The 24822-nt window shown below is 40.1% G+C and overlaps 1 protein-coding gene across 2 annotated transcripts in view; it reads right to left on the bottom strand.

Moving 5' to 3' along the window:
* esyt2b (extended synaptotagmin-like protein 2b) overlaps positions 1-2997 on the bottom strand; it is an 860030-nt gene extending 857033 nt beyond the window's left edge. For both annotated transcript variants that reach the window (XM_073908851.1, XM_073908852.1), the window contains exon 1: positions 2722-2997. In XM_073908851.1, the coding sequence (XP_073764952.1) occupies positions 2722-2748 (27 nt within the window). In that variant the 5' untranslated portion in view covers positions 2749-2997. The remainder of the gene's footprint in view (positions 1-2721) is intronic.
* Between the last annotated feature and the right edge of the window lie 21825 nt (positions 2998-24822).

Genomic DNA, 24822 nt, shown 5'->3' with positions numbered 1-24822 from the left:
ATATATATATATATATATATATATATATATATATATATATATATATATATATATATAATTTTTTTTTTTTTTTTTTTTTTAAATAAGCATCAGGCTTATTTTCTTCTGGTGTTCAGAATCAGGTGGTTTGTCTTGGTCGGGCATCTCAGCTGAGACCTGTCCACTATGGGTGACCCTACCGGTAGCTGTGAAGTACCAGTGGCGTAGCTCTCAGCTTCACTGATGCACACAAGCCCTCACAGCACGTCAAGCTGCAAACCGTGTGAGGGACCCTAACCTACCCTAACCCAACAACTAACACTGACAACCCTAACAACAACCACTATTGTGCCAAAACCACTCAGAGAAGACCAGCAACACGCAAGAAACCGCCTAAACGCATGTCAACCTACATAGCCACAGCACCGACAATCACCAAAACATCCAGCAATGTGATAAAAGGTTGAATGAAAAGTGAAATTTGATGTATTGCAAACTTATTCTGTAACTATATACAATATATACAGTATGTACATACGTGCCCATGATCCTCCATCTGGCACTAGGATGGCTCAGTGCCTGGGCTTCTTCCTCGGGGGCTCCTTGGGCAGCGGCTCCTTGCTGATGTCCACCACGATGTGAGGTGGGACACTGGACCTGGATCTGACCTCTGTGATGACCACACGCCCGTCAGGCAGCTCGGTCTCCAGCAGTGCAGGCCGGTCCAGCTTCTCCCACAGCCGCTGCTTTACCTCCAGTCCGTGCTGAAGAGTGTACCGACCTGCACGCTTCCTCACGGGGGAGTCCATCACACTGTGGTAGACGGTCTGAAATTCCTGCACACTCCTACCGTGGATGGAGAGGGGCTCCTCCTGTGGACACTCACCCACTGGGGAGACGGAAGCTGCAGGACGGAGGGCAGGAAGGACAGCCGCGTTCCGCAGGTGTCGCTGCTCCACGGAGGTGTCCGACATGGTGCGCTCCAGCAAGAAGTCCCTGAGGTGTCCAGGGAGAGTCCTGGTCCTTCTTGATCGTCGCAGAGTCATCATGAACAACTTCTCAAATTGATGTAAGTCAGTCGACAGGAGATTAGTTCAGAGTTTAGTAGCGCTGATCAGGGTTGATGACTTTGTAAACCAACTCAGGTTGCCGCGGTGACAGAATGACGAGGGTCATTTAAATGTAAACAATTGATTTAAGCGTTCAGTCAATTAGAGCAGCACGAGCTGTATGTTTGTACAGTCTTTGTTATTAAATACAGAAAATTCTTTAATAATTGTTAGGCATATTAATAGAGGGCCCATAAACCTAAATAAATAAATATTTTCCCCGTTTTTCCTATTTAGGATAGTTTTACTTTTGAACTTGAAAATCGTCACACGTTTCAGTTCACGTCAGAAAAAAAAAACATTAATAATATTAAACCAATAAAGTAAAATCTTAGCAATGCCACATGACATCTCCTTTAGCCAATAAAACTTTAAGATATTTGCCATTTGCTTTACATAATTGGAAAACAGGAACTAAATGAGACATCAGCAGACATTATGCTCTCAAAGCACGATGGTATGGAGGACAAAACCTGCAAAAACAACAAATAAATACGCAAATATAAAAATAAATGAGTAAATAAATCCATAAATGCCTGCATAAATAAAATAATAAATAATAAATGAGTAAATAAATAAAAATCCTCATATTCCTGCATTAATAAATAATTAAAGAGCCCATATTATACATGAAATAGGGTCATATCTTGGTTGTAAGGGTCTCCAACAACAGTCTAATATGCATGCAAGGTCAAAAAACACTTTCATGGTCTTATAATCTGCATTTATTTTTAGCTAATTATTCCAGCGACTCCTGTATGAATCGTCCAGTGATTCATTTGTTCCCAAACCCCTCCTTAGCGCGGAGCTAATCTGCGCTGATTGGACCGATGACAGTCTGTCGCGATTGGTCGACTGCCTTCGGTCAGAGAGGGAAATGGCCAATAGCTAATCAGCAATTTAAAAAGTAATCACAGTTCATACACGCTCGATAGTGTAGACGTGGATTTTAGCTGCCACACTATGGCGAGTGGATAGTGCCACGGATAACCGAACGAAGGAGACAGTCGTGTACTCGCCATACCACACACACACAAAAACACACACACACCTCCGGATGACAACGCTCCCGCTTCCGCCCGCACCCGCCAGGTTTTAGCCTGAGAACCCGCTCCGTTTTCTGCCCGCCGCGCCCGGTCCCGCTAGAGCGGAGAACACAACCAAAAATCACCCAGTATACAGTCCAGACAGCCAAGCTGTCTTCGCTCTCTCTCTCTCTCTCGCTCTCTCTCATACGCGCGCACTAACACACACACAAGCACCACGCAGACTCTCTCTTTCTAATTCGCATAGCAATATCCGTGATATTGCTAGACAGCCCGCTCCCGTCCCAAATTAAACCCGTTACCGACCGCTCCCGCGATTTATTCGGAAATTTATTCCCGCGGCTGTCCCCGCGCCAGATTTCTGCGGCGCGGGAATAAATTTCCGAATAAATCGCGGGAGCAGAACTCTAGCACGGAGCTCCATAAACAAACAGCACGCGTCGCGTTTTAAACGTGACTTTGCACGCAATAAGAGAATATAGCCAGTTAACCTGATACAGTACACGCGGTTACAAGTAACAAATCACAACTAAATACATTTGCAACCTAGAGTAAACGAGGCAACAACTTTAACCGCACGTACTTACACTTGAGAAATGGAGGAAGAAACCCATCCTGACGTCCAGCAGTTACTCTTTACTGATCCTTCCTTTAACAAACTCAGATGAAGTATTCTTTGTAGCATGTAGCTTCCAGAAGTTTCCAACTGCTTGGTTATAATGCTGATGTTTCATCTTTGGGTAGAGACTCAATATAATGTCCATCTGCAGTGTGACTTAACCGGCATGTTTGTGTGCGTGTGTTTGTGGGTGTGCGTGTGTTTGTGGGTGTGTGTGTGTGTCTGGGTTTCTGCGTCAGAGGGCGGGGCCTCAGGTTTGAAATCTCCCGGGTTTGCGCGTGCACGTGAATAACTTGGTTTCGTTCGTACGTCATGGCGAAACACCTAATGAGTCGGTATCAAGGCGACTCGTTTGAAGCACTATGAGTCGACTCTTTTATAGATGAATCAACCGTTTTAAACACTGTATTCTTACAGATTTAAGCCTTAGCTGGATACTTCACTTCACTTAGAGCTGTGTTACACACTACATGGAGGGGAATTTTCAAAAACCCATAATATGGGCTCTTTAAGTAGTGCGGGCAGGTAAATAATAATTGATAATAGGTTGTTAAATACATTTTATAAGATTTTAAAATTATTTGACGGACTCATAATCAAACGTGACGTTTTTTTTTCCGTGCACGCGCATAGCTATGTGCGCGCGGCGCGCCCCTGTCCACTTATCTGCGGCTGATAGCAGCATATGAATATAATTGATGTAAGTTGCAGCTCTATGCCCAGGAAAAGACAACAGTGGTCTGGAGCCGAGAAGAGGAAGAAAGTACAAGATGAATCGTGTGCATCACTTTTAGGTAATAACAAGTGAATTAGTGAGGCTAGCTAACGTTTAAACTTTGCCACAACTGCATTGTGCTTTAGACGGGACATGCTCCATGACTTTTCACGTTTGCCCCTCTTCCCCATGTTGCTGATAATTACACAAACTCAATTATTGTTATTAACTCGTGCATTACTTTACAATTCTGTTTGCACACCAGCTACATACACAATTATTCCACTGTATCTTTTATTTATCATAGTTATTGTGTTATATAACTAGATATTAAAGTTTGAGGACAAACTTTATGGTGGCTTGAAAAGCCGAATCTGAAAGTTTGAAGTGGTTTTAAAGTGTAAATAGAATGTTAGTATGATTTTAGCTTGAGTTAACATATTACTAGCATGAATTAGCATGTTAGTAGCATGATTCTTACATGAATTAGCATGTTGTTAGCATGATTCTAGCATGAATTAGCATGTTACTAGCATGAATCTAGCATGAATTAGCATGTTGTAAGCGTGATTCTAGCATGAATTAGCATGTTACTAGCATGATTCTAGCATGAATTAGCATGCTACTAGGATAATTCTAGCATGAATTAGCATGTTAGTATCATGATTCTTACATGAATTAGCATGTTGTTAGCATGATTATAGCATGAATTAGCATGTTACTAGCATGATTCTAGCATGAATTAGCATGTTGTTTGCATACATCTAGCATAAATTAGCATGTTACTAGCATGATTCTAGCATGAATTAGCATGTTGTTAGCATGATTCTAGCATGAATTAGCATTTTACTAGGCAGTTGCTAGGGTGTTTTAAGTGGTTGCTAGGTGGTTGCTAAGGTGGTGCAAGGCAGTTGCTAAGGTGGTCTGACTATTTGCTTGGTGGTTGCTAGGGTGTTGCTAGACGGTTGCTAGGGTGTTTTGAGGGGTTGCTAGGTGGTTGCTAAGGTGGTGCTAGGCAGTTGCTAAGGTGTTCTGACTAGTTGCTAAGTGGTTACTAAGGTGTTGCAAGGTGGTCGCTAGGGTATTCTGAGTGGTTGCTAGGTGGTTGCTAAGGTGTTGCTAGGCGGTTGCTAGGGTGTTCTGAGTGGTTGCTAGGTGGTTGCTAGGGTATTCTGAGTGGTTGCTAAGGCGTTGCTAGGTGGTTGCTAGGGTGTTGCTAGGCGGTTGCTAGGGTGTTCTGAGTGGTTGCTAGGTGGTTGCTAAGGTGTCCTAAGTGGTTGCTAGGTGGTTGCTAGGGTATTCTGAGTGGTTGCTAAGGCGTTGCTAGGTGGTTGCTAGGGTGTTGCTAGGCGGTTGCTAGGGTGTTCTGAGTGGTTGCTAGGTGGTTGCTAAGGTGTTGCTAGGTGGTTGCTAAGGTGTCCTGAGTGGTCGCTAGGTGGTTGCTAAGGTGTTGCTAGGCGGTTGCTAGGGTGTTCTGAGTGGTTGCTAGGTGGTTGCTAAGGTGTTGCTAGGTGGTTGCTAAGGTGTCCTGAGTGGTTGCTAGGTGGTTGCTAAGGTGTTGCTAGGTGGTTGCTAAGGTGTTGCTAGGCGGTTGCTAGGGTGTCCTAAGTGGTTGCTAGGTGGTTGCTAAGGTGTTGCTAGGCGGTTGCTAGGGTGTTCTGAGTGGTTGCTAAGGTGTTGCTAGGTGGTTGCTAAGGTGTCCTAAGTGGTTGCTAGATGGTTGCTAGGGTGTTCTGAGTGGTTGCTAAGGCGTTGCTAGGTGGTTGCTGGGGTGTCCTGAGTGGTTGCTAGGTGGTTGCTAAGGTGTTGCTAGGTGGTTGCTAGGGTGTCCTGAGTGGTTGCTAGGTGGTTGCTAAGGCGTTGCTAGGCAGTTGCTAGGGTGTTCTGAGTGGTTGCTAGGTGGTTGCTAAGGTGTTGCTAGGCGGTTGCTAAGGTGTCCCAAGTGGTTGCTAGGTGGTTGCTAAGGTGTTGCTAGGTGGTTGCTAAGGTATTCTGAGTGGTTGCTAAGCGGTTGCTAGGGTGTCCTGAGTGGTCACTAGGCCCTTACTAAGACATTACTAGGCCGTTGCTAGGTGGTTGCTAGGCGGTTGCTAGGGTAATTTGGGTGGTTGCTAGGCAGTTGCTAGGGTACCCTGGTTGGTTACTAGGCAAGCCTCACATACATGCTTGATAAAACATTTATACTTAGTAAGCATTTCTAGCAAGTTACAGTACTTGGCTAGTCAATATTAGCATGTAGCTAGTCACTGCTAGCATGTGTAGCATATAGGAAGTTTCGTTTGCTAGCATGAGTCAAACGAGCCAATCTCCAAGTCTCTACGATGTTCTGATGCTGAGATATAGCTGTTGATGAATGGTTGCTAGGGTACTCTGTTTTGTTGCTATGGGCGAGGTTACAGAGTTAACTTGAATGTGGTTGGTTGTCTTAGTCTAATGAACCAACCCCCGTGTCTCTATGACACTGCTATGCAAAGATATGCATCTTGGCCTATTTTAATGGAAGTCTATGGAATCAATTTGGGGGCGTGGCTTGTGAGCTTTATTATCATATTGAGATGCTCATTGGTTGTCTGAGTCAGATGAGCCATCCCCCAAGTCAATAGGACACTGCTATGCAAAGATATGCATGTAAGCATTTGATAGCACAGCTAATTACATTCTATAGGACAGTTGCTAGGGTGCAGTATGTGGTAGTTAGGGGTGTGGCTAGAAAGTTAAAAGGCCATCAGTGATTGGCTGCTGGCTAGACTGAGTTAAATGAGCTCAGCCATTAGTCTGTATGACAGTCTGATGCAGAGTTATGAGGTCACAAAGTTTGATCCCATGTTAAGTCAATGAGAGTCTTTTGTAATGGAAGTCTACGGGACAGTTGCTAGGGTGCAGTATGTGGTAGTTAGGGGTGTGGCTAGAAAGTTAAAAGGCCATCAGTGATTGGCTGCTGGCTAGACTGAGTTAATTGAGCTCAGCCATTAGTCTCTATGACAGTCTGATGCAGAGTTATGAGCTCACAAAGTTTGATCCCATGTTAAGTCAATGAGAGTCTTTTGAATGGAAGTCTACGGGACAGTTGCTAGGGTGCCATAAGTGGTTGCTAGGGAGTGGCTAGTAAGTTTAAAGGTCATCAGTTATTGGCTGCTGACAAGACTGAGTTGAATGAGGCCTGACTCTAGTCTGTAGGACAGTCTGATGCAGAGTTATGAGCTCACAAAGGTTGACTCAATGTTAAGTCAATGGCAGTCTTTTACAATGGAAGTCTATGGGACAGTTGCTAGGGTGCCAAAAGTGGTTGCTAGGGAGTGGCTAGTAAGTTTAAAGGTCATCAGTTATTGGCTGCTGGCTAGACTGAGTTAAATGAGCCCAGTTAGAAGTCTGTAGGAACGTCTGATGCAGAGTTATGAGGTCACAAAGTTTGACCCAATGTTAAGTCAATGGGAATTTTGGGAATTTTCCGGGTCGTTTTTCGGAAAACCGAAAGTCGGATCAGTCGGAAAAGATATAGCAACCCGAGTCAGACCAGTTTGAAGGTTTGACGAAAGTTTGAGGTATGAAGCTTGAAAGGGTTAGGAGGAGATAGACTTTAAAATTAGTCTCAGAAGAAAGAAGAAGAACTAGATTCTTAAAGTTTGAGAACAAACTTTGAGGCTGGCTTGTGAAAGCCTGACGGTAATAGTTTATTTATTTTAAACAGTTTTAAAAAGTATGAAAAGATAGATAGATAGATAGATAGATAGATAGATAGATAGATAGATAGATAGATAGATAGATAGATAGATAGATGATGGAGGGATGGATGGATGGATGGTGTGCTGGCATAAGTCAAACAAGCCAACCCCCGCTTCTCTACGATTTTCTGGTACTGAGATATAGCTGCTGTTATATCGTTGCTAGGTTAGTCTGTTTTGTTGACTGATGATGTATCAAAGCTTCTTGCCAGTATGAACAGTTAAAAGCAACACACATGTCTCTATCACACTGCAGCATGACAATATCAATCTGAACCTCTATAATGGAGGTCTATGGGACCGTTGCTAGGGTACCATATCTGGTTGTTAGGGGTGTGGCTAAAAAGTTAAAAGCTCATCAGTTATTGGTAGTTTGGTAGTCTGAGTTAAATGAGCCCAGTTAGAAGTCTGTGCGACAGTCTGATGTAGAGTTATGAGCTCACAAAGTTTGACCCAATGTAAAGTCAATGAGAGTCTTTTGCAGTGGAAGTCTATGGGACAGTTTCTAGGGTCCCAAAAGTGGTTGCTAGGGTGTGGCCAGAAAGTTAAAGCTCATCAGTTATTGGCAGTTAGATAGTCTGAGTTAAATGAGCCCAGTTAGAAGCCTGTAGGACAGTCTGATGCAGACTTATGAGGTCACAAAGTTTGGTCCAATGTTAAGTCAATGGGATTTTTCAGACGGTCCCGGGACGTTTTTCGGAAAACCAAAAGTCGGATCAGTCGGAAAAGATATAGCAACCCGAGTCAGACAAGTTTGGAGGTCTGGTGTGAGTTTGGTGGTCATAGCTTGAAAGCTCTAGGAGGAGATAGAGTTTAATTTTTAGTCTCAGAAGAAAAATAGGATAACAATAGTCTGGCTTGCTACACAAGCCAGCCTAATAATAACTAGATTCTTAAAGTTTGAGAACAAACTTTGAGGCTGGCTTGTGAAAGCCTGACGGTAATAGTTTATTTAGTTTAAACAGTTTTAAAAACTATGAAAAGATAGATAGATAGATAGATAGATAGATAGATAGATAGATAGATAGATAGATAGATAGATAGATAGATAAGCATGTTATTAGCATGATTTTAACGTGAAAATAGCATGTTAATAGCATGATTCTAGCATGATTTTAGCATGAATTAGCATGTTGTTAGCATGATTTTAGCATAAATTAGCATGTTACTAGCATGATTCTAGCATGAATTAGCATGTTGTTCGCATGATTCTAGCATGAATTAGCATGTTGTTAGCACGATTCTAGCATGAATTAGCATGTTACTAGCATGATTCTAGCATGAATTAGCATGTTACTAGCATGATTTTAACATGAATTAGCATGTTACTAGCATGATTTTAGCATGAATTAGCATGTTGTTAGCATAATTCTAGCATGAATTAGCATGTTGTTAGCATGATTCTAGCATGAATTAGCATGTAACTAGCATGATTCTAGCATGAATTAGCATGTTACTAGCATGATTCTAGCATGATTTAGCATGTTGTTAGCATGCTTCTAGCATGAATTAGCATGTTACTAGCATGATTCTAGCATGAATTAGCATGTTATTAGCATGATTCTAGCATGAATTAGCATTTGACTAGCGTGATTCTAGCATGAATTAGCATGTTGTTAGCATACTTCTAGCATGAATTAGCATGATTCTAGCATGAATTAGCATGTTACTAGCATGATTCTAGCATGAATTAGCATGTTACTAGCATGATTCTAGCATGAATTAGCATGTTGTTAGCATGCTTCTAGCATGAATTAGCATGTTACTAGCATGATTCTAGCATGAATTAGCATGTTGTTAGCATGATTCTAACATGAATTAGCATGTTACTAGCATGATTCTAGCATGAATTAGCATGTTATTAGCATGATTCTAGCATGAATTAGCATTTGACTAGCATGATTCTAGCATGAATTAGCATGTTGTTAGCATGATTCTAGTATGAATTATCATGTGACTAGCATGAGTCTAGCATAAATTAGCATGTTGTTAGATAGATAGAGGTAGATAGATAGATAGATAGATAGATAGATAGATAGATAGATAGATAGATAGATAGATAGATAGATAGATAGATAGATAGTGTGCGAACATGAGTCAAACAAGCCAACCCCCGCCTCTCTACGATGTTCTGATGCTGAGATATAGCTGGTGTTATATCGTTGCTAGGTTAGTCTGTTTTGTTGCTATGGAGTTGATTGACAGCTTAGACTGATGATGTATCAAAGCTTCTTGCCAGTATGAACAGTTAAAAACAAGCCCCATGTCTCTATCACACTGCAGCATGACAATATCAGTCTGAACCTCTTTAATGGCAGTCTATTGGACAGTTGCTAGGGTGCAGTATTTGGTTGTTAGGGTGTGGCTAGAAAGTTAAAAGGCCATCAGTAATTGGCTGCTGGCTAGACTGAGTTAAATGAGCTCAGCCATTAGTCTGTAGGACAGTTTGATGCAGAGTTATGAGCTCACAAAGTTTGATCCCATGTTAAGTCAATGAGAGTCTTTTGCAATGGAAGTCTATGGGACGGTTTCTAGGGTCCAAAAGTGGTTGCTAGGGCGTGGCCAGAAAGTTTAACGGTGATCAGTCATCGGCAGTTTGATAGTCTGAGTTAAATGAGTCCAGTTAGAAGTCTGTGTGACATTCTGATGCAGAGTTATGAGGTCACAAAGTTTGATCCAATGTTACGTCTATGGGATTTTTCCGACGGTCCCGGGACGTTTTTCGGAAAACCGAAAGTCGGATCAGTCGGAAAAGATATAGCAACTCGAGTCAGAATAGTTCGGAGGTCTGACCCAAGTTTGATGGTCATAGCTTGAATGGCCTAGGACGAGATAGAGTTTAATTTTTAGTCTCAGAAGAAGAATAATAATATAGAAAAATAATAATAAGTTTAATAGGATAACAGTAGTCTGGCTTGCTACACAAGCCAGCCTAACTAGACAGTAAAGTTCGTCGAGACAAACTTTGAGGCTGGCTTGACAAAGCCTGTTGGTAATAGTTTATTTAGTTTAAAAACAGTTTGATAAAGTATAAGTAGCATGTTAATAGCATGATTCTAGCATAGATTAGCATGTTATTAGCATGAATTAGCATCTTATAAGTACGATTTTAGCATGGATTAGCATGTTATTAGCATGAATTAGCATGATTCTAGCACGATTTAGCATGTTACTAGCATAATTCTAGCATGAATTAGTGTGTTATTAGCATGATTGTAGTAAAATTAGCATGTTACTACCATGATTCTAGCATGAATTAGCATGTTATTAGCATGATTCTAGCATGAATTAGCATGTTATTAGCAAGATTCTAGTATGAACTAGCATGTCACTAGCATGATTCTAGTATGAATTAGCATGTCACTAGCATGAGTCTAGTATGAATTAGCATGTTACTAGCATGATTCTAGTATAAATTAGCATGTTATTAGCATGATTCTAGCATGAATTAGCATGCTATTAGCATGATTCTAGTATGAATTAGCATGTCACTAGCATGAGTCTAGTATGAATTAGCATGTTACTAGCATGATTCTAGTCTAAATTAGCATGTTATTAGCATGATTCTAGCATGAATAAGCATGTTACTAGCATGATTCTAGCATGAATTAGCATGTTACTAGCATGATTCTAGCATGAATTAGCATGATTCTAGTGTGAATTAGCATGTTATTAGCATGATTCTAGTATGAGTTAGCATGTTATTAGCATGATTCTAGCATGAGTTAGCATGTTACTAGCATGATTCTAGCATAAATTAGCATGTTACTAGCATGATTCTAGGATGAACTAGCATGTTACTAGCATGATTCCAGTGTGAATTAGCATGTTATTAGCATGATTCTAGCATGAATTAGCATGTTACTAGCATGATTCCAGTATGAGTTAGCATGTTACTAGCATGAGTCTAGTATGAATTAGCATGTTATTAGCATGATTCTAGCATGAATTAGCATGTTACTAGCATGATTCCAGTATGAATTAGCATGTTATTAGCATGATTCTAGCATGAATTAGCATGTTACTAGCATGATTCCAGTATGAATTAGCATGTTACTAGCATGATTCTAGCATGAATTAGCATGTTACTAGCACGATTTTAGCATGAATTAGCATGATTCTAGCATGAAGTTAGCATGTTGTTAGCATGATTCTAGCATGAATTAGCATGTTGTTAACATGATTCTAGCACGAATTAGCATGTGCTAAGGTGTTGCTAGGTGGTTGCTAAGGTGTTGATAGACGGTTGCTAGGGTGTCCTAAGTGGTTGCTAGGTGGTTGCTAAGGTGTTGCTAGGCGGTTGCTAAGGTGTTTTGAGTGGTTGCTAGGTGGTTGCTAAGGTGTTGCTAGGTGGTTGCTAAGGTGTCCTAAGTGGTTGCTAGATGGTTGCTAGGGTATTCTGAGTGGTTGCTAAGGCGTTGCTAGGTGGTTGCTAGGGTGTTCTGAGTGGTTGCTATGTGGTTGCTAAGGTATTGCTAGGTGGTTGCTAGGGTGTCCTGAGTGGTTGCTAGGTGGTTGCTAAGGCGTTGCTAGGCAGTTGCTAGGGTGTTATGAGTGGTTGCTAGGTGGTTGCTAAGGTGTTGCTAGGCGGTTGCTAGGGTGTCCCAAGTGGTTGCTAGGTGGTTGCTAAGGTGTTGCTAGGTGGTTGCTAAGGTATTCTGAGTGGTTGCTAAGGCGTTGCTAGGCGGTTGCTAGGGTGTCCTGAGTGGTCGCTAGGCCCTTACTAAGGCATTACTAGGCCGTTGCTAGGTGGTTGCTAGGCGGTTGCTAGGGTAATTTGGGTGGTTGCTAGGCAGTTGCTAGGGTACCCTGGTTGGTTACTAGGCAAGCCTCACATACATGCTTGATAAAACATTTATACTTAGTAAGCATTTCTAGCAAGTTACAGTACTTGGCTAGTCAATATTAGCATGTAGCTAATCACTGCTAGCATGTGTAGCATTTAGGAAGTTCTGTTTGCTAGCATGAGTCAAACGAGCCAATCTCCAAGTCTCTACGATGTTCTGATGCTGAGATATAGCTGTTGATGAATGGTTGCTAGGGTACTCTGTTTTGTTGCTATGGGCGAGGTTACAGAGTGCACTTGAATGTGGTTGGCTGTCTAAGTCAAATGAACCAACCCCCATGTCTCTATGACACTGCTATGCAAAGATATGCATCTTGGCCTATTTTAATGGAAGTCTATGGAATCAATTTGGGGGCGTGGCTTGTGAGCTTCATTATCATATTGAGATGCTCATTGGTTGTCTGAGTCAGATGAGCCATCCCCCAAGTCAATAGGACACTGCTAAGCAAAGATATGCATGTAGGCCAGTTATTAACATGAGTCTGGTATGAATTAGCATGTTACTAGCATGATTCTAGTACAAATTAGCATGTCATTAGCATGTTTCCAGTATGAGTTAGCACGTCATTAGCATGATTAGCATATAAGTAGCATGTTGCTAGCATGATTGGCATGTCATTAGTATGTTAGAATTATAAGCATTTGAAAGCACAGCTAGTTACAGTCTATAGGACAGTTGCTAGGGTGCAGTATGTGGTAGTTAGGGGTGTGGCTAGAAAGTTAAAAGGCCATCAGTGATTGGCTGCTGGCTAGACTGAGTTAAATGAGCCCAGCCATTAGTCTCTATGACAGTCTGATGCAGAGTTATGAGCTCACAAAGTTTGATCCCATGTTAAGTCAATGAGAGTCTTTTGTAATGGAAGTCTACGGGACAGTTGCTAGGGTGCAGTATGTGGTAGTTAGGGGTGTGGCTAGAAAATTAAAAGCTCATCAGTTATTGGCAGATTGGTAGTTGGAGTTAAATGAGCTCAGCCATTAGTCTGTAGGACAGTCTGATGCAGAGTTATGAGCTCACAAAGTTTGATCCCATGTAAAGTCAATGAGAGTCTTTTGTAATGGAAGTCTACGGGACAGCTGCTGGGGTGCAGTATGTGGTAGTTAGGGGTGTGGCTAGAAAGGTAAAAGCTCATCAGTTATTGGCAGTTTGGTAGTCTGAGTTAAATGAGCTCAGCCATTAGTCTGTAGGACAGTCTGATTCAGAGTTATGAACTCACAAAGTTTGATCCCATGTTAAGTCAATGAGAGTCTTTTGAATTGAAGTCTATGGGACAGTTACTAGGGTCCAAAAGTGGTTGCTAGGGCGTGGCTAGAAAGTTTAAAGGTGATCAGTCATTGACAGTTTGATAGTCTGAGTTAAATGAGCTCAGTTAGAGTTCTGTGCGACAGTCTGACGCAGAGTTACGAGGTCACAAAGTTTGGTCCAATGTTAAGTCTATGGGATTTTTCTGACAGTCCCGGGACGTTTTTCGGAAAACCGAAAGTCCAATCAGTCTGAGGAGATATAGCATACCGAGTCAGAATAGTTTGGAGGTCTGGTGTGAGTTTGGTGGTAATAGTTTGAAAGTTCAAGGAGCAGATAGATTTTGAATTTTAGTCTCAGAAGAAGAATAATAAATAAAAACTAGACAGTAAAGTTCGTCGAGACAAACTTTGAGGCTGGCTTGACAAAGCCTGTTGGTAATAGTTTGTTTAGTTTAAAAACAGATTGAAAAAGTATAAGTAGCATGTTATTAGCATGATTCTAGCATAGATTAGCATGTTATTAGCATGAATTAGCATCTTATTAGTACGTTTCTAGCATGGATTAGCATGTTATTAGCATGAATTAGCATGATTCTAGCACGATTTAGCATGTTACTAGCATAATTCTAACATGAATTAGTGTGTTATTAGCATGATTGTAGTAAAATGAACATGTTACTACCATGATTCTAGCATGAATTAGCATGTTATTAGCATGATTCTAGCATGAATTAGCATGTTATTAGCAAAATTCTAGTATGAACTAGCATGTCACTAGCATGATTCTAGTATGAATTAGCATGTCACTAGCATGAGTCTAGTATGAATTAACATGTTACTAGCATGATTCTAGTACAAATTAGCATGTTATTAGCATGATTCTAGCATGAATTAGCATGTTATTACCATGATTCTAGTATGAATTAGCATGTCACTAGCATGAGTCTAGTATGAATTAGCATGTTACTAGCATGATTCTAGTGTAAATTAGCATGTTATTAGCATGATTCTAGCATGATAAAGCATGTTACTAGCATGACTCTAGCATGAATTAGTATGTTATTAGCATGATTCTAGTATGAGTTAGCATGTTATTAGCATGATTCTAGCATGAGTTAGCATGTTACTAGCATGATTCTAGGATGAACTAGCATGATTCCAGTATGAATTAACATGTTATTAGCATGATTCTAGCATGAATTAGCATGTTACAAGCATGATTCCAGTATGAATTAGCATGTTACTAGCATGAGTCTAGTATGAATTAGCATGTCATAAGCATGATTCTAGTATGAATTAGCATGTTATTAGCATGATTCTAGCATGAATTAGCATGTTACTAGCAAGATTCCAGTATGAATTAGCATGTTATTAGCATGATTCTAGCATGAATTAGCATGTTACTAGTATGATTCCAGTATGAATTAGCATGTTACTAGCATGATTTTAGCATGAATTAGCATGTTACTAGCACGATTTTAGCATGAATTAGCATGATTCTAACAAGAAGTTAGCATGTTGTTAGCATGATTCTAGCATGAATTAGCTTGTGCTAAGGTGTTGCTAGGTGGTTGCTAAGGTGTTGCTAGACGGTTGCTAGGGTGTCCTAAGTGGTTGCTAGGTGGTTGCTAAGGTGTTGCTAGGCGGTTGCTAGGGTGTTTTGAGTGGTTGCTAGGTGGTTGCTAAGGTGTCCTAAGTGGTTGCTAGATGGTTGCTAGGGTATTCTGAGTGGTTGCTAAGGCGTTGCTAGGCGGTTGCTAGGGTGTCCTGAGTGGTTGCTAGGTGGTTGCTAAGGTGTTGCTAGGTGGTTGCTAGGGTGTCCTGAGTGGTTGCTAGGTGGTTGCTAAGGCGTTGCTAGGCAGTTGCTAGGGTGTTATGAGTGGTTGCTAGGTGGTTGCTAAAGTGTTGCTAGGCGGTTGCTAAGGTATCCCAAGTGGTTGCTAGGTGGTTGCTAAGGTGTTGCTAGGTGGTAGCTAAGGTATTCTGAGTGGTTGCTAAGGCGTTGCTAGGCGGTTGCTAGGGTGTCCTGAGTGGTCGCTAGGCCCTTACTAAGGCATTACTTGGCCGTTGCTAGGTGGTTGCTAGGCGGTTGCTAGGGTAATTTGGGTGGTTGCTAGGCAGTTGCTAGGGTACCCTGGTTGGTTACTAGGCAAGCCTCACATGCATGCTTGATAAAACATTTATACTTAGTAAGCATTTCTAGCAAGTTACAGTACTTGGCTAGTCAATATTAGCATGTAGCTAATCACTGCTAGCATGTGTAGCATTTAGGAAGTTCCGTTTGCTAGCATGAGTCAAACGAGCAAATCTCCAAGTCTCTACGATGTTCTAATGCTGAGATATAGCTGTTGATGAATGGTTGCTAGGGTACTCTGTTTTGTTGCTATGGGCGAGGTTACAGAGTGAACTTGAATGTGGTTGGTTGTCTTAGTCAAATGAAACAACCCCCATGTCTCTATGACACTGCTATGCAAAGATATGCATCTTGGCCTATTTTAATGGAAGTCTATGGAATCAATTTGGGGGCGTGGCTTGTGAGCTTCATTATCATATTGAGATGCTCATTGGTTGTCTGAGTCAGATGAGCCATCCCCCAAGTCAATAGGACACTGCTAAGCAAAGATATGCATGTAGGCCAGTTATTAACATGAGTCTAGTATGAATTAGCATGTTACTAGCATGATTCTTGTACAAATTAGCATGTCATTAGCATGTTTCCAGTATGAGTTAGCATGTTATTAGCATGATTAGCATATGAGTAGCATGTTGCTAGCATGATTGGCATGTCATTAGTATGTTAGAATTATAAGCATTTGATAGCACAGCTAATTACAGTCTATAGGACAGTTGCTAGGGTGCAGTATGTGGTAGTTAGGGGTGTGGCTAGAAAGTTAAAAGCTCATCAGTTATTGGTAGTTTGGTAGTCTGAGTTAAATAAGCTCAGCCATTAGTCTGTAGGACAGTCTGATGCAGAGTTATGAGCTCACAAAGTTTGATCCCATGTAAAGTCAATGAGAGTCTTTTGTAATGGAAGTCTACGGGACAGTTGCTAGGGTGCAGTATGTGGTAGTTAGGGGAGTGGCTAGAAAGTTAAAAGCTCATCAGTTATTGGCAGATTGGTAGTTGGAGTTAAATGAGCTCAGCCATTAGTCTGTAGGACAGTCTGATGCAGAGTTATGAGCTCACAAAGTTTGATCCCATGTAAAGTCAATGAGATTTTTTTGTAATGGAAGTCTACGGGACAGCTGCTAGGGTGCAGTATGTGGTAGTTAGGGGTGTGGCTAGAAAGGTAAAAGCTCATCAGTTATTGGCAGTTTGGTAGTCTGAGTTAAATGAGCTTAGCCATTAGTCTGTAGGACAGTCTGATGCGGAGTTATGAGCTCACAAAGTTTGGTCCAATGTTAAGTCAATAAGAGTTTTTTGAATGGAAGTCTACGGGACAGTTGCTAGGGTGCAGTATGTGGTAGTTAAGGGTGTGGCTAGAAAGGTAAAAGCTCATCAGTTATTGGCAGTTTGGTAGTCAGAGTTAAATGAGCTCAGCCATTAGTCTGTAGGACAGTCTGATGCAGAGTTATGAGCTCACAAGGTTTGATCCCATGTTAAGTCAATGAGAGTCTTTTGAATGGAAGTCTATGGGACAGTTACTAGGGTCCAAAAGTGGTTGCTAGGGCGTGGCTAGAAAGTTTAAAGGTGATCAGTCATTGGCAGTTTGATAGTCTGAATTAAATGAGCTCAGTTAGAGTTCTGTGCGACAGTCTGATGCAGAGTTACGAGGTCACAAAGTTTGGTCCAATGTTAAGTCTATGGGATTTTTCCGACAGTCCCGGGACGTTTTTCGGAAAACCGAAAGTTGGATCAGTCTGAGGAGATATGGCATACCGAGTCAGACCAGTTTGGAGGTCTGGTGTGAGTTTGGTGGTAATAGCTTGAAAGTTCAAGGAGTAGATAGAGTTTGAATTTTAGTCTCAGAAGAAGAATAATAATAAAATTAATAATAATAATAAGTTTAAATAGTAGAACAGTAGTCTGGCTTTGACAAGCCAGCCTAATAATAACTAGACAGTAAAGTTCGTCGAGACAAACTTTGAGGCTGGCTTGACAAAGCCTGTTGGTAATAGTTTATTTAGTTTAAAAACAGTTTGAAAAAGTATAAGTAGCATGTTATTAGCATGATTCTAGCATAGATTAGCAAGTTATTAGCATGAATTAGCATCTTATTAGTACCATTCTAGCATGGATTAGCATGTTATTAGCATGATTCTAGCACGATTTAGCATGTTACTAGCATAATTCTAGCATGAATTACTGTGTTATTAACATGATTGTAGTAAAATTAGCATGTTACTAGTGTTTTTCTAGCATGAAGTAGCATGTTATTAGCATGATTTTTGTATGAATTAGCATGTCACTAGCATGAGTCTAGTATGAATTAGCATGTTACTAGCATGATTCTAGTATAAATTAGCATGTTATTAGCATGATTCTAGCATGAATAAGCAAGTTACTAGCATTATTCTAGCATGAATTAGCCTGTTACTAACATGATTCTAGTATGAATTAGCATGATTCTAGTATGAATTAGCATGTTATTAGCATGATTCTAGAATGAGTTATCATGTTATTAGCATGATTCTAGCATGAGTTAGCATGTTACTAGCATGATTCTAGGATGAACTGGCATGTTACTAGCATGATTCCAGTATGAATTAGCATGTTATTAGCATGATTCTAGCATGAATTAGCATGTTACTAGCATGATTCCAGTATGAATTAGCATGTTACTAGCATGAGTCTAGTATGGATTAGCATGTCATTAGCATGATTCTAGTATGAATTAGCATGTTATTAGCATGATTCTAGTATGAATTAGCATGTCACTAGCATGAGTCTAGTATGAATTAGCATGTTACTAGCATGATTCTAGTATAAATTAGCATGTTATTAGCATGATTCTAGCATGAATAAGCATGTTACTAGCATGACTCTAGCATGAATTAGCATGTTACTAGCAAGATTCCAGTATGAATTAGCATGTTATTAGCATGATTCTAGCATGAATTAGCATGTTACTAGCATGATTCCAGTATGAATTAGCATGTTACTAGCATGATTCTAGCATGAATTAGCATGTTACTAGCACGATTTTAGCATGAATTAGCATTATTCTAGCATGAAGTTAGCATGTTGTTAGCATGATTCTAGCATGAATTAGCATGTGCTAAGGTGTTGCTAGGTGGTTGCTAAGGTGTTGCTAGACGGTTGCTAGGGTGTCCTAAGTGGTTGCTAGGTGGTTCCTAAAGTGTTGCTAGGCGGTTGCTAGGGTGTTTTGAGTGGTTGCTAGGTGGTTGCTAAGGTGTTGCTAGGTGGTTGCTAAGGTATCCTAAGTGGTTGCTAGATGGTTGCTAGGGTGTTCTGAGTGGTTGCTAAGGCGTTGCTAGGTGGTTGCTAGGGTGTCCTGAGTGGTTGCTAGGTGGTTGCTAAGGTGTTGCTAGGTGGTTGCTAGGGTGTCCTGAGTGGTTGCTAGGTGGTTGCTAAGGCGTTGCTAGGCAGTTGCTAGGGTGTTATGAGTGGTTGCTAGGTGGTTGCTAAGGTGTTGCTAGGCGGTTGCTAAGGTGTCCCAAGTGGTTGCTGGGTGGTTGCTAAGGTGTTGCTAGGTGGTTGCTAAGATATTCTGAGTGGTTGCTAAGGCGTTGCTAGGCGGTTGCTAGGGTGTCCTGAGTGGTCGCTAGGCCCTTACTAAGGCATTACTAGGCCGTTGCTAGGTGGTTGCTAGGCGGTTGCTAGGGTAATTTGGGTGGTTGCTAGGCAGTTGCTAGGGTACCCTGGTTGGTTACTAGGCAAACCTCACATACATGCTTGATAAAACATTTATACTTAGTAAGCATTTCTAGCAAGTTACAGTACTTGGCTAGTCAATATTAGCATGTAGCTAATCACTGCCAGCATGTGTAGCATTTAGGAAGTTCCGTTGGCTAGCATGAGTCAAACGAGCCAATCTCCAAGTCTCTACGATGTTCTGATGCTGAGATATAGCTGTTGATGAATGGTTGCTAGGGTACTCTGTTTTGTTGCTATGGGCGAGGTTACAGAGTGCACTTAAATGTGGTTGGCGGTCTAAGTCAAATGAACCAACCCCCATGTCTCTATGACACTGCTATGCAAAGATATGCATCTTGGCCTATTTTAATGGAAGTCTATGGAATCAATTTGGGGGCGTGGCTTGTGAGCTTCATTATCATATTGACATGCTCATTGGTTGTCTGAGTCAGATGAGCCATCCCCCAAGTCAATAGGACACTGCTAAGCAAAGATATGCATGTAGGCCAGTTATTAACATGAGTCTAGTATGAATTAGCATGTTAATAGCATGATTCTTGTACAAATTAGCATGTCATTAGTATGTTTCCAGTATGAGTTAGCATGTCATTAGCATGATCAGCATATGAGTAGCATGTTGCTAGCATGATTGGCATGTCATTAGTATGTTAGAATTATAAGCATTTTATAGCACAGTTAATTACAGTCTATAGGCCAGTTGCTAGGGTGCAGTATGTGGTAGTTAGGGGTGTGGCTAGAAAGTTAAAAGGCCATCAGTGATTGGCTGCTGGCTAGACTGAGTTAAATGAGCTCAGCCATTAGTCTGTAGGACAGTCTGATGCAGAGTTATGAGCTCACAAAGTTTGATCCCATGTTAAGTCAATGAGAGTCTTTTGTAATGGAAGTCTACGGGACAGCTGCTAGGGTGCAGTATGTGGTAGTTAGGGGTGTGGCTAGAAAGTTAAAAGCTCATCAGTTATTGGCAGTTTGGTAGTCTGAGTTAAATGAGCTCAGCCATTAGTCTGTAGGACAGTCTGATGCAGAGTTATGAGCTCACAAAGTTTGATCCCATGTTAAGTCAATAAGAGTTTTTTGAATAGAAGTCTACGGGACAGTTGCTAGGGTGCAGTATGTGGTAGTTAGGGGTGTGGCTAGAAAGTTAAAAGGCCTTCAGTGATTGGCTGCTGGCTAGACTGAGTTAAATGAGCTCAGCCATTAGTCTGTAAGACAGTCTGATGGAGAGTTATGAGCTCACAAAGTTTGATCCCATGTAAAGTCAATGAGAGTCTTTGTAATGGAAGTCTATGGGACAGTTGCTAGGGTGCAGTATGTGGTAGTTAGGGGTGTGGCTAGAAAGTTTAAAGCTCATCAGTTATTGGTAGTTTGGTAGTCTGAGTTAAATGACCTCAGCCATTAGTCTGTAGGACAGTCTGATTCAGAGTTATGAGCTCACAAAGTTTGACCCCATGTTAAGTCAATGAGAGTCTTTTGAATGGAAGTCTATGGGACAGTTTCTAGGGTCCAAAAGTGGTTGCTAGGGCGTGGCTAGAAAGTTTAAAGGTGATCAGTCATTGGCAGTTTGATAGTCTGAGTTAAATGAGCCCAGTTGGAAGTCTGTGCGACAGTCTGACGCAGAGTTACGAGGTCACAAAGTTTGGTCCAATGTTAAGTCTATGGGATTTTTCCGACAGTCCCGGGACGTTTTTCGGAAAACCGAAAGTCGGATCAGTCTGAGGAGATATAGCAACCCGAGTCAGAATAGTTCGGAGGTCTGGTGTGAGTTTGGTGGTAATAGCTTGAAAGCTCTAGGAGGAGATGCGTTTTGTTTTTTAGTCTCAGAAGAAGAAGAATAACTAGACAGTAAAGTTCGTCGAGACAAACTTTGAGGCTGGCTTGACAAAGCCTGTTGGTAATAGTTTATTTAGTTTAAAAACAGTTTGAAAAAGTATAAGTAGCATGTTATTAGCATGATTCTAGCATAGATTAGCATGTTATTAGCATGAATTAGCATCTTATTAGTACGATTCTAGCATGGATTAGCATGTTATTAGCATGAATTAGCATGATTCTAGCACGATTTAGCATGTTACTAGCATAATTCTAGCATGAATTAGTGTGTTATTAGCATGATTGTAGTAAAATTAGCATGTTACTACCATGATTCTAGCATGAATTAGCATGTTATTAGCATGATTCTAGCATGAATTAGCATGTTATTAGCAAGATTCTAGTATGAACTAGCTTGTCACTAGCATGATTCTAGTATGAATTAGCATGTCACTAGCATGAGTCTAGTATGAATTAGCATGTTACTAGCATGATTCTAGTATAAATTAGCATGTTATTAGCATGATTCTAGCATGAATTAGCATGTTATTAGCATGATTCTAGCATGAATAAGCATGTTACTAGCATGAATTAGCATGTTACTATCATGGTTCTAGTATGAATTAGCATGATTCTAGTATGAGTTAGCATGTTATTAGCATGATTCTAGCATGAGTTAGCATGTTACTAGCATGATTCTAGCATAAATTAGCATGTTACTAGCATGATTCTAGGATGAACTAGCATGATTCTAGTATGAATTAGCATGTTATTAGCATGATTCTAGCATGAATTAGCATGTTACTAGCATGATTCCAGTATGAATTAGCATGTTATTAGCATGATTCTAGCATAAATTAGCATGTTACTAGCATGATTCCAGTATGAATTAGCATGTTACTAGCATGATTCTAGCATGAATTAGCATGTTACTAGCATGATTCCAGTATGAATTAGCATGTTATTAGCATGATTCTAGCATGAATTAGCATGTTACTAGCATGATTCTAGTATGAATTAGCATGTTATTAGCATGATTCTAGCATGAATTAGCATGCTATTAGCATGATTCTAGTATGAATTAGCATGTAAAAATTGTCACTCGTTAAATCAGTTACTATCAGAGATCATAAATATAAGAAACTAGTTATTATACAATGAGTTTAAGAGTAGGCACTAAGGCCCAACCCTATTTCACTAAGGTCCACTTATTTTAAAATGTCTGGCCTCGCACCTCACTAATAGTAGTAGTAGTAATATAGTATTAGTAATCTCTAGGTCAATAATAATTCTTTAATTAAACTCTGAACTCAGTTTAATCTTATGCTCATGGTTACTCAGAGATTATAGAAATTCATGTCGTAAATTAGGTCAAATTTACTTTTTTATTTATTCAAAACTTACTGAGAATTGCATTAAATTTGACCTTAATAACCACAAAAGATATACTTTATACTTTGTGAATGAATCCGTGTTTTAAATAGTCCAGAGAGCGCTTTACTTCTTTGTTGAATGATTCAGTTGTTTGACCAAATCATCTCACTCATTAGACACTACTACCACCTACTGAAAGATTTAGATTCTTATTTTGAGGATTATTTCATTTTTAAAAAATTATATATTTTTTCATATTAAAATGCAATAAAGTACAATAAACATTATTATTTGAAAAAAAGGGATAATTCACATGCACAAAATAATTTTGCCATCATTTTCACACTTTTGTGCCATTTAAATTTGTATCAGTTTCTTGATATTGTAGACTATTTTCAGTAAATGTTTAATTGATTACTTCTTATCACATTTATCTCAATAATGACTTGAAATCTTCTTTCGGTGGTAATTTCTGAGTCAATTTTGTAACATTAAACACAGAATTTCACAATAACTTGTATTCATTCATTTCAGGATAACCAATAATATTTTTAAGTGGTCCCTTATCTTTATTTTACCCCAGGGCCTTAAGTATTACATGTTTGCTGAAATAATCAATTGATTTTATTTATGTGTTTTGATAAAAAAGAAGATCCACCCATTTCAAAGCACTGAAAAGTGTTTTTTCCAAAAACTTTTAATTTAATTTTTTTTTTTGGTTGGGGGTTATGGGGGGGCTACACTTTTCAGTGTGTGTATATATATATATATATATATATATATATATATATATATATATATATATATATATATATATATATATATATATATAAAATGTAATATTGTCATTTTATTTTTTATTTATTGTATATATATATAATTTATATTATATAATATGAATAATTTATATATATATATATATATATATATATATATATATATATATATATATATATATATATATATATATATATATGTGTGTGTGTGTGTGTGTGTGTGTGTGCGTGTATAAATTGTAATTTTATTTTACATATATATATATATATATATATATATATATATATATATATATATATATATATTTTTTTTTTTTTTTTTTTTTTTTTTTAATAAGCATCAGGCTTATTTTCTTCTGGTGTTCAGAATCAGGTGGTTTGTCTTGGTCGGGCATCTCAGCTGAGACCTGTCCACTATGGGTGACCCTACCGGTAGCTGTGAAGTACCAGTGGCGTAGCTCTCAGCTTCACTGATGCACACAAGCCCTCACAGCACGTCAAGCTGCAAACCGTGTGAGGGACCCTAACCTACCCTAACCCAACAACTAACACTGACAACCCTAACAACAACCACTATTGTGCCAAAACCACTCAGAGAAGACCAGCAACACGCAAGAAACCGCCTAAACGCATGTCAACCTACATAGCCACAGCACCGACAATCACCAAAACATCCAGCAATGTGATAAAAGGTTGAATGAAAAGTGAAATTTGATGTATTGCAAACTTATTCTGTAACTATATACAATATATACAGTATGTACATACGTGCCCATGATCCTCCATCTGGCACTAGGATGGCTCAGTGCCTGGGCTTCTTCCTCGGGGGCTCCTTGGGCAGCGGCTCCTTGCTGATGTTCACCACGATGTGAGGTGGGACACTGGACCTGGATCTGACCTCTGTGATGACCACACGCCCGTCAGGCAGCTCGGTCTCCAGCAGTGCAGGCCGGTCCAGCTTCTCCCACAGCCGCTGCTTTACCTCCAGTCCGTGCTGAAGAGTGTACCGACCTGCACGCTTCCTCACGGGGGAGTCCATCACACTGTGGTAGACGGTCTGAAATTCCTGCACACTCCTACCGTGGATGGAGAGGGGCTCCTCCTGTGGACACTCACCCACTGGGGAGACGGAAGCTGCAGGACGGAGGGCAGGAAGGACAGCCGCGTTCCGCAGGTGTCGCTGCTCCACGGAGGTGTCCGACATGGTGCGCTCCAGCAAGAAGTCCCTGAGGTGTCCAGGGAGAGTCCTGGTCCTTCTTGATCGTCGCAGAGTCATCATGAACAACTTCTCAAATTGATGTAAGTCAGTCGACAGGAGATTAGTTCAGAGTTTAGTAGCGCTGATCAGGGTTGATGACTTTGTAAACCAACTCAGGTTGCCGCGGTGACAGAATGACGAGGGTCATTTAAATGTAAACAATTGATTTAAGCGTTCAGTCAATTAGAGCAGCACAAGCTGTATGTTTGTACAGTCTTTGTTATTAAATACAGAAAATGCTTTAATAATTGTTAGGCATATTAATAGAGGGCCCATAAACCTAAATAAATAAATATTTTCCCCGTTTTTCCTATTTAGGATAGTTTTACTTTTGAACTTGAAAATCGTCACACGTTTCAGTTCACGTCAGAAAAAAAAACATTAATAATATTAAACCAATAAAGTAAAATCTTAGCAATGCCACATGACATCTCCTTTAGCCAATAAAACTTTAAGATATTTGCCATTTGCTTTACATAATTGGAAAACAGG

The sequence above is a fragment of the Danio rerio genome, chromosome 7, assembly GCF_049306965.1.
Source record: "Danio rerio strain Tuebingen ecotype United States chromosome 7, GRCz12tu, whole genome shotgun sequence".
Lineage (NCBI taxonomy): Eukaryota > Metazoa > Chordata > Actinopteri > Cypriniformes > Danionidae > Danio > Danio rerio.
The sequence above is the reverse complement of the archived record's forward strand: the minus strand, read 5'-3'. Positions and strand labels throughout refer to the sequence as shown.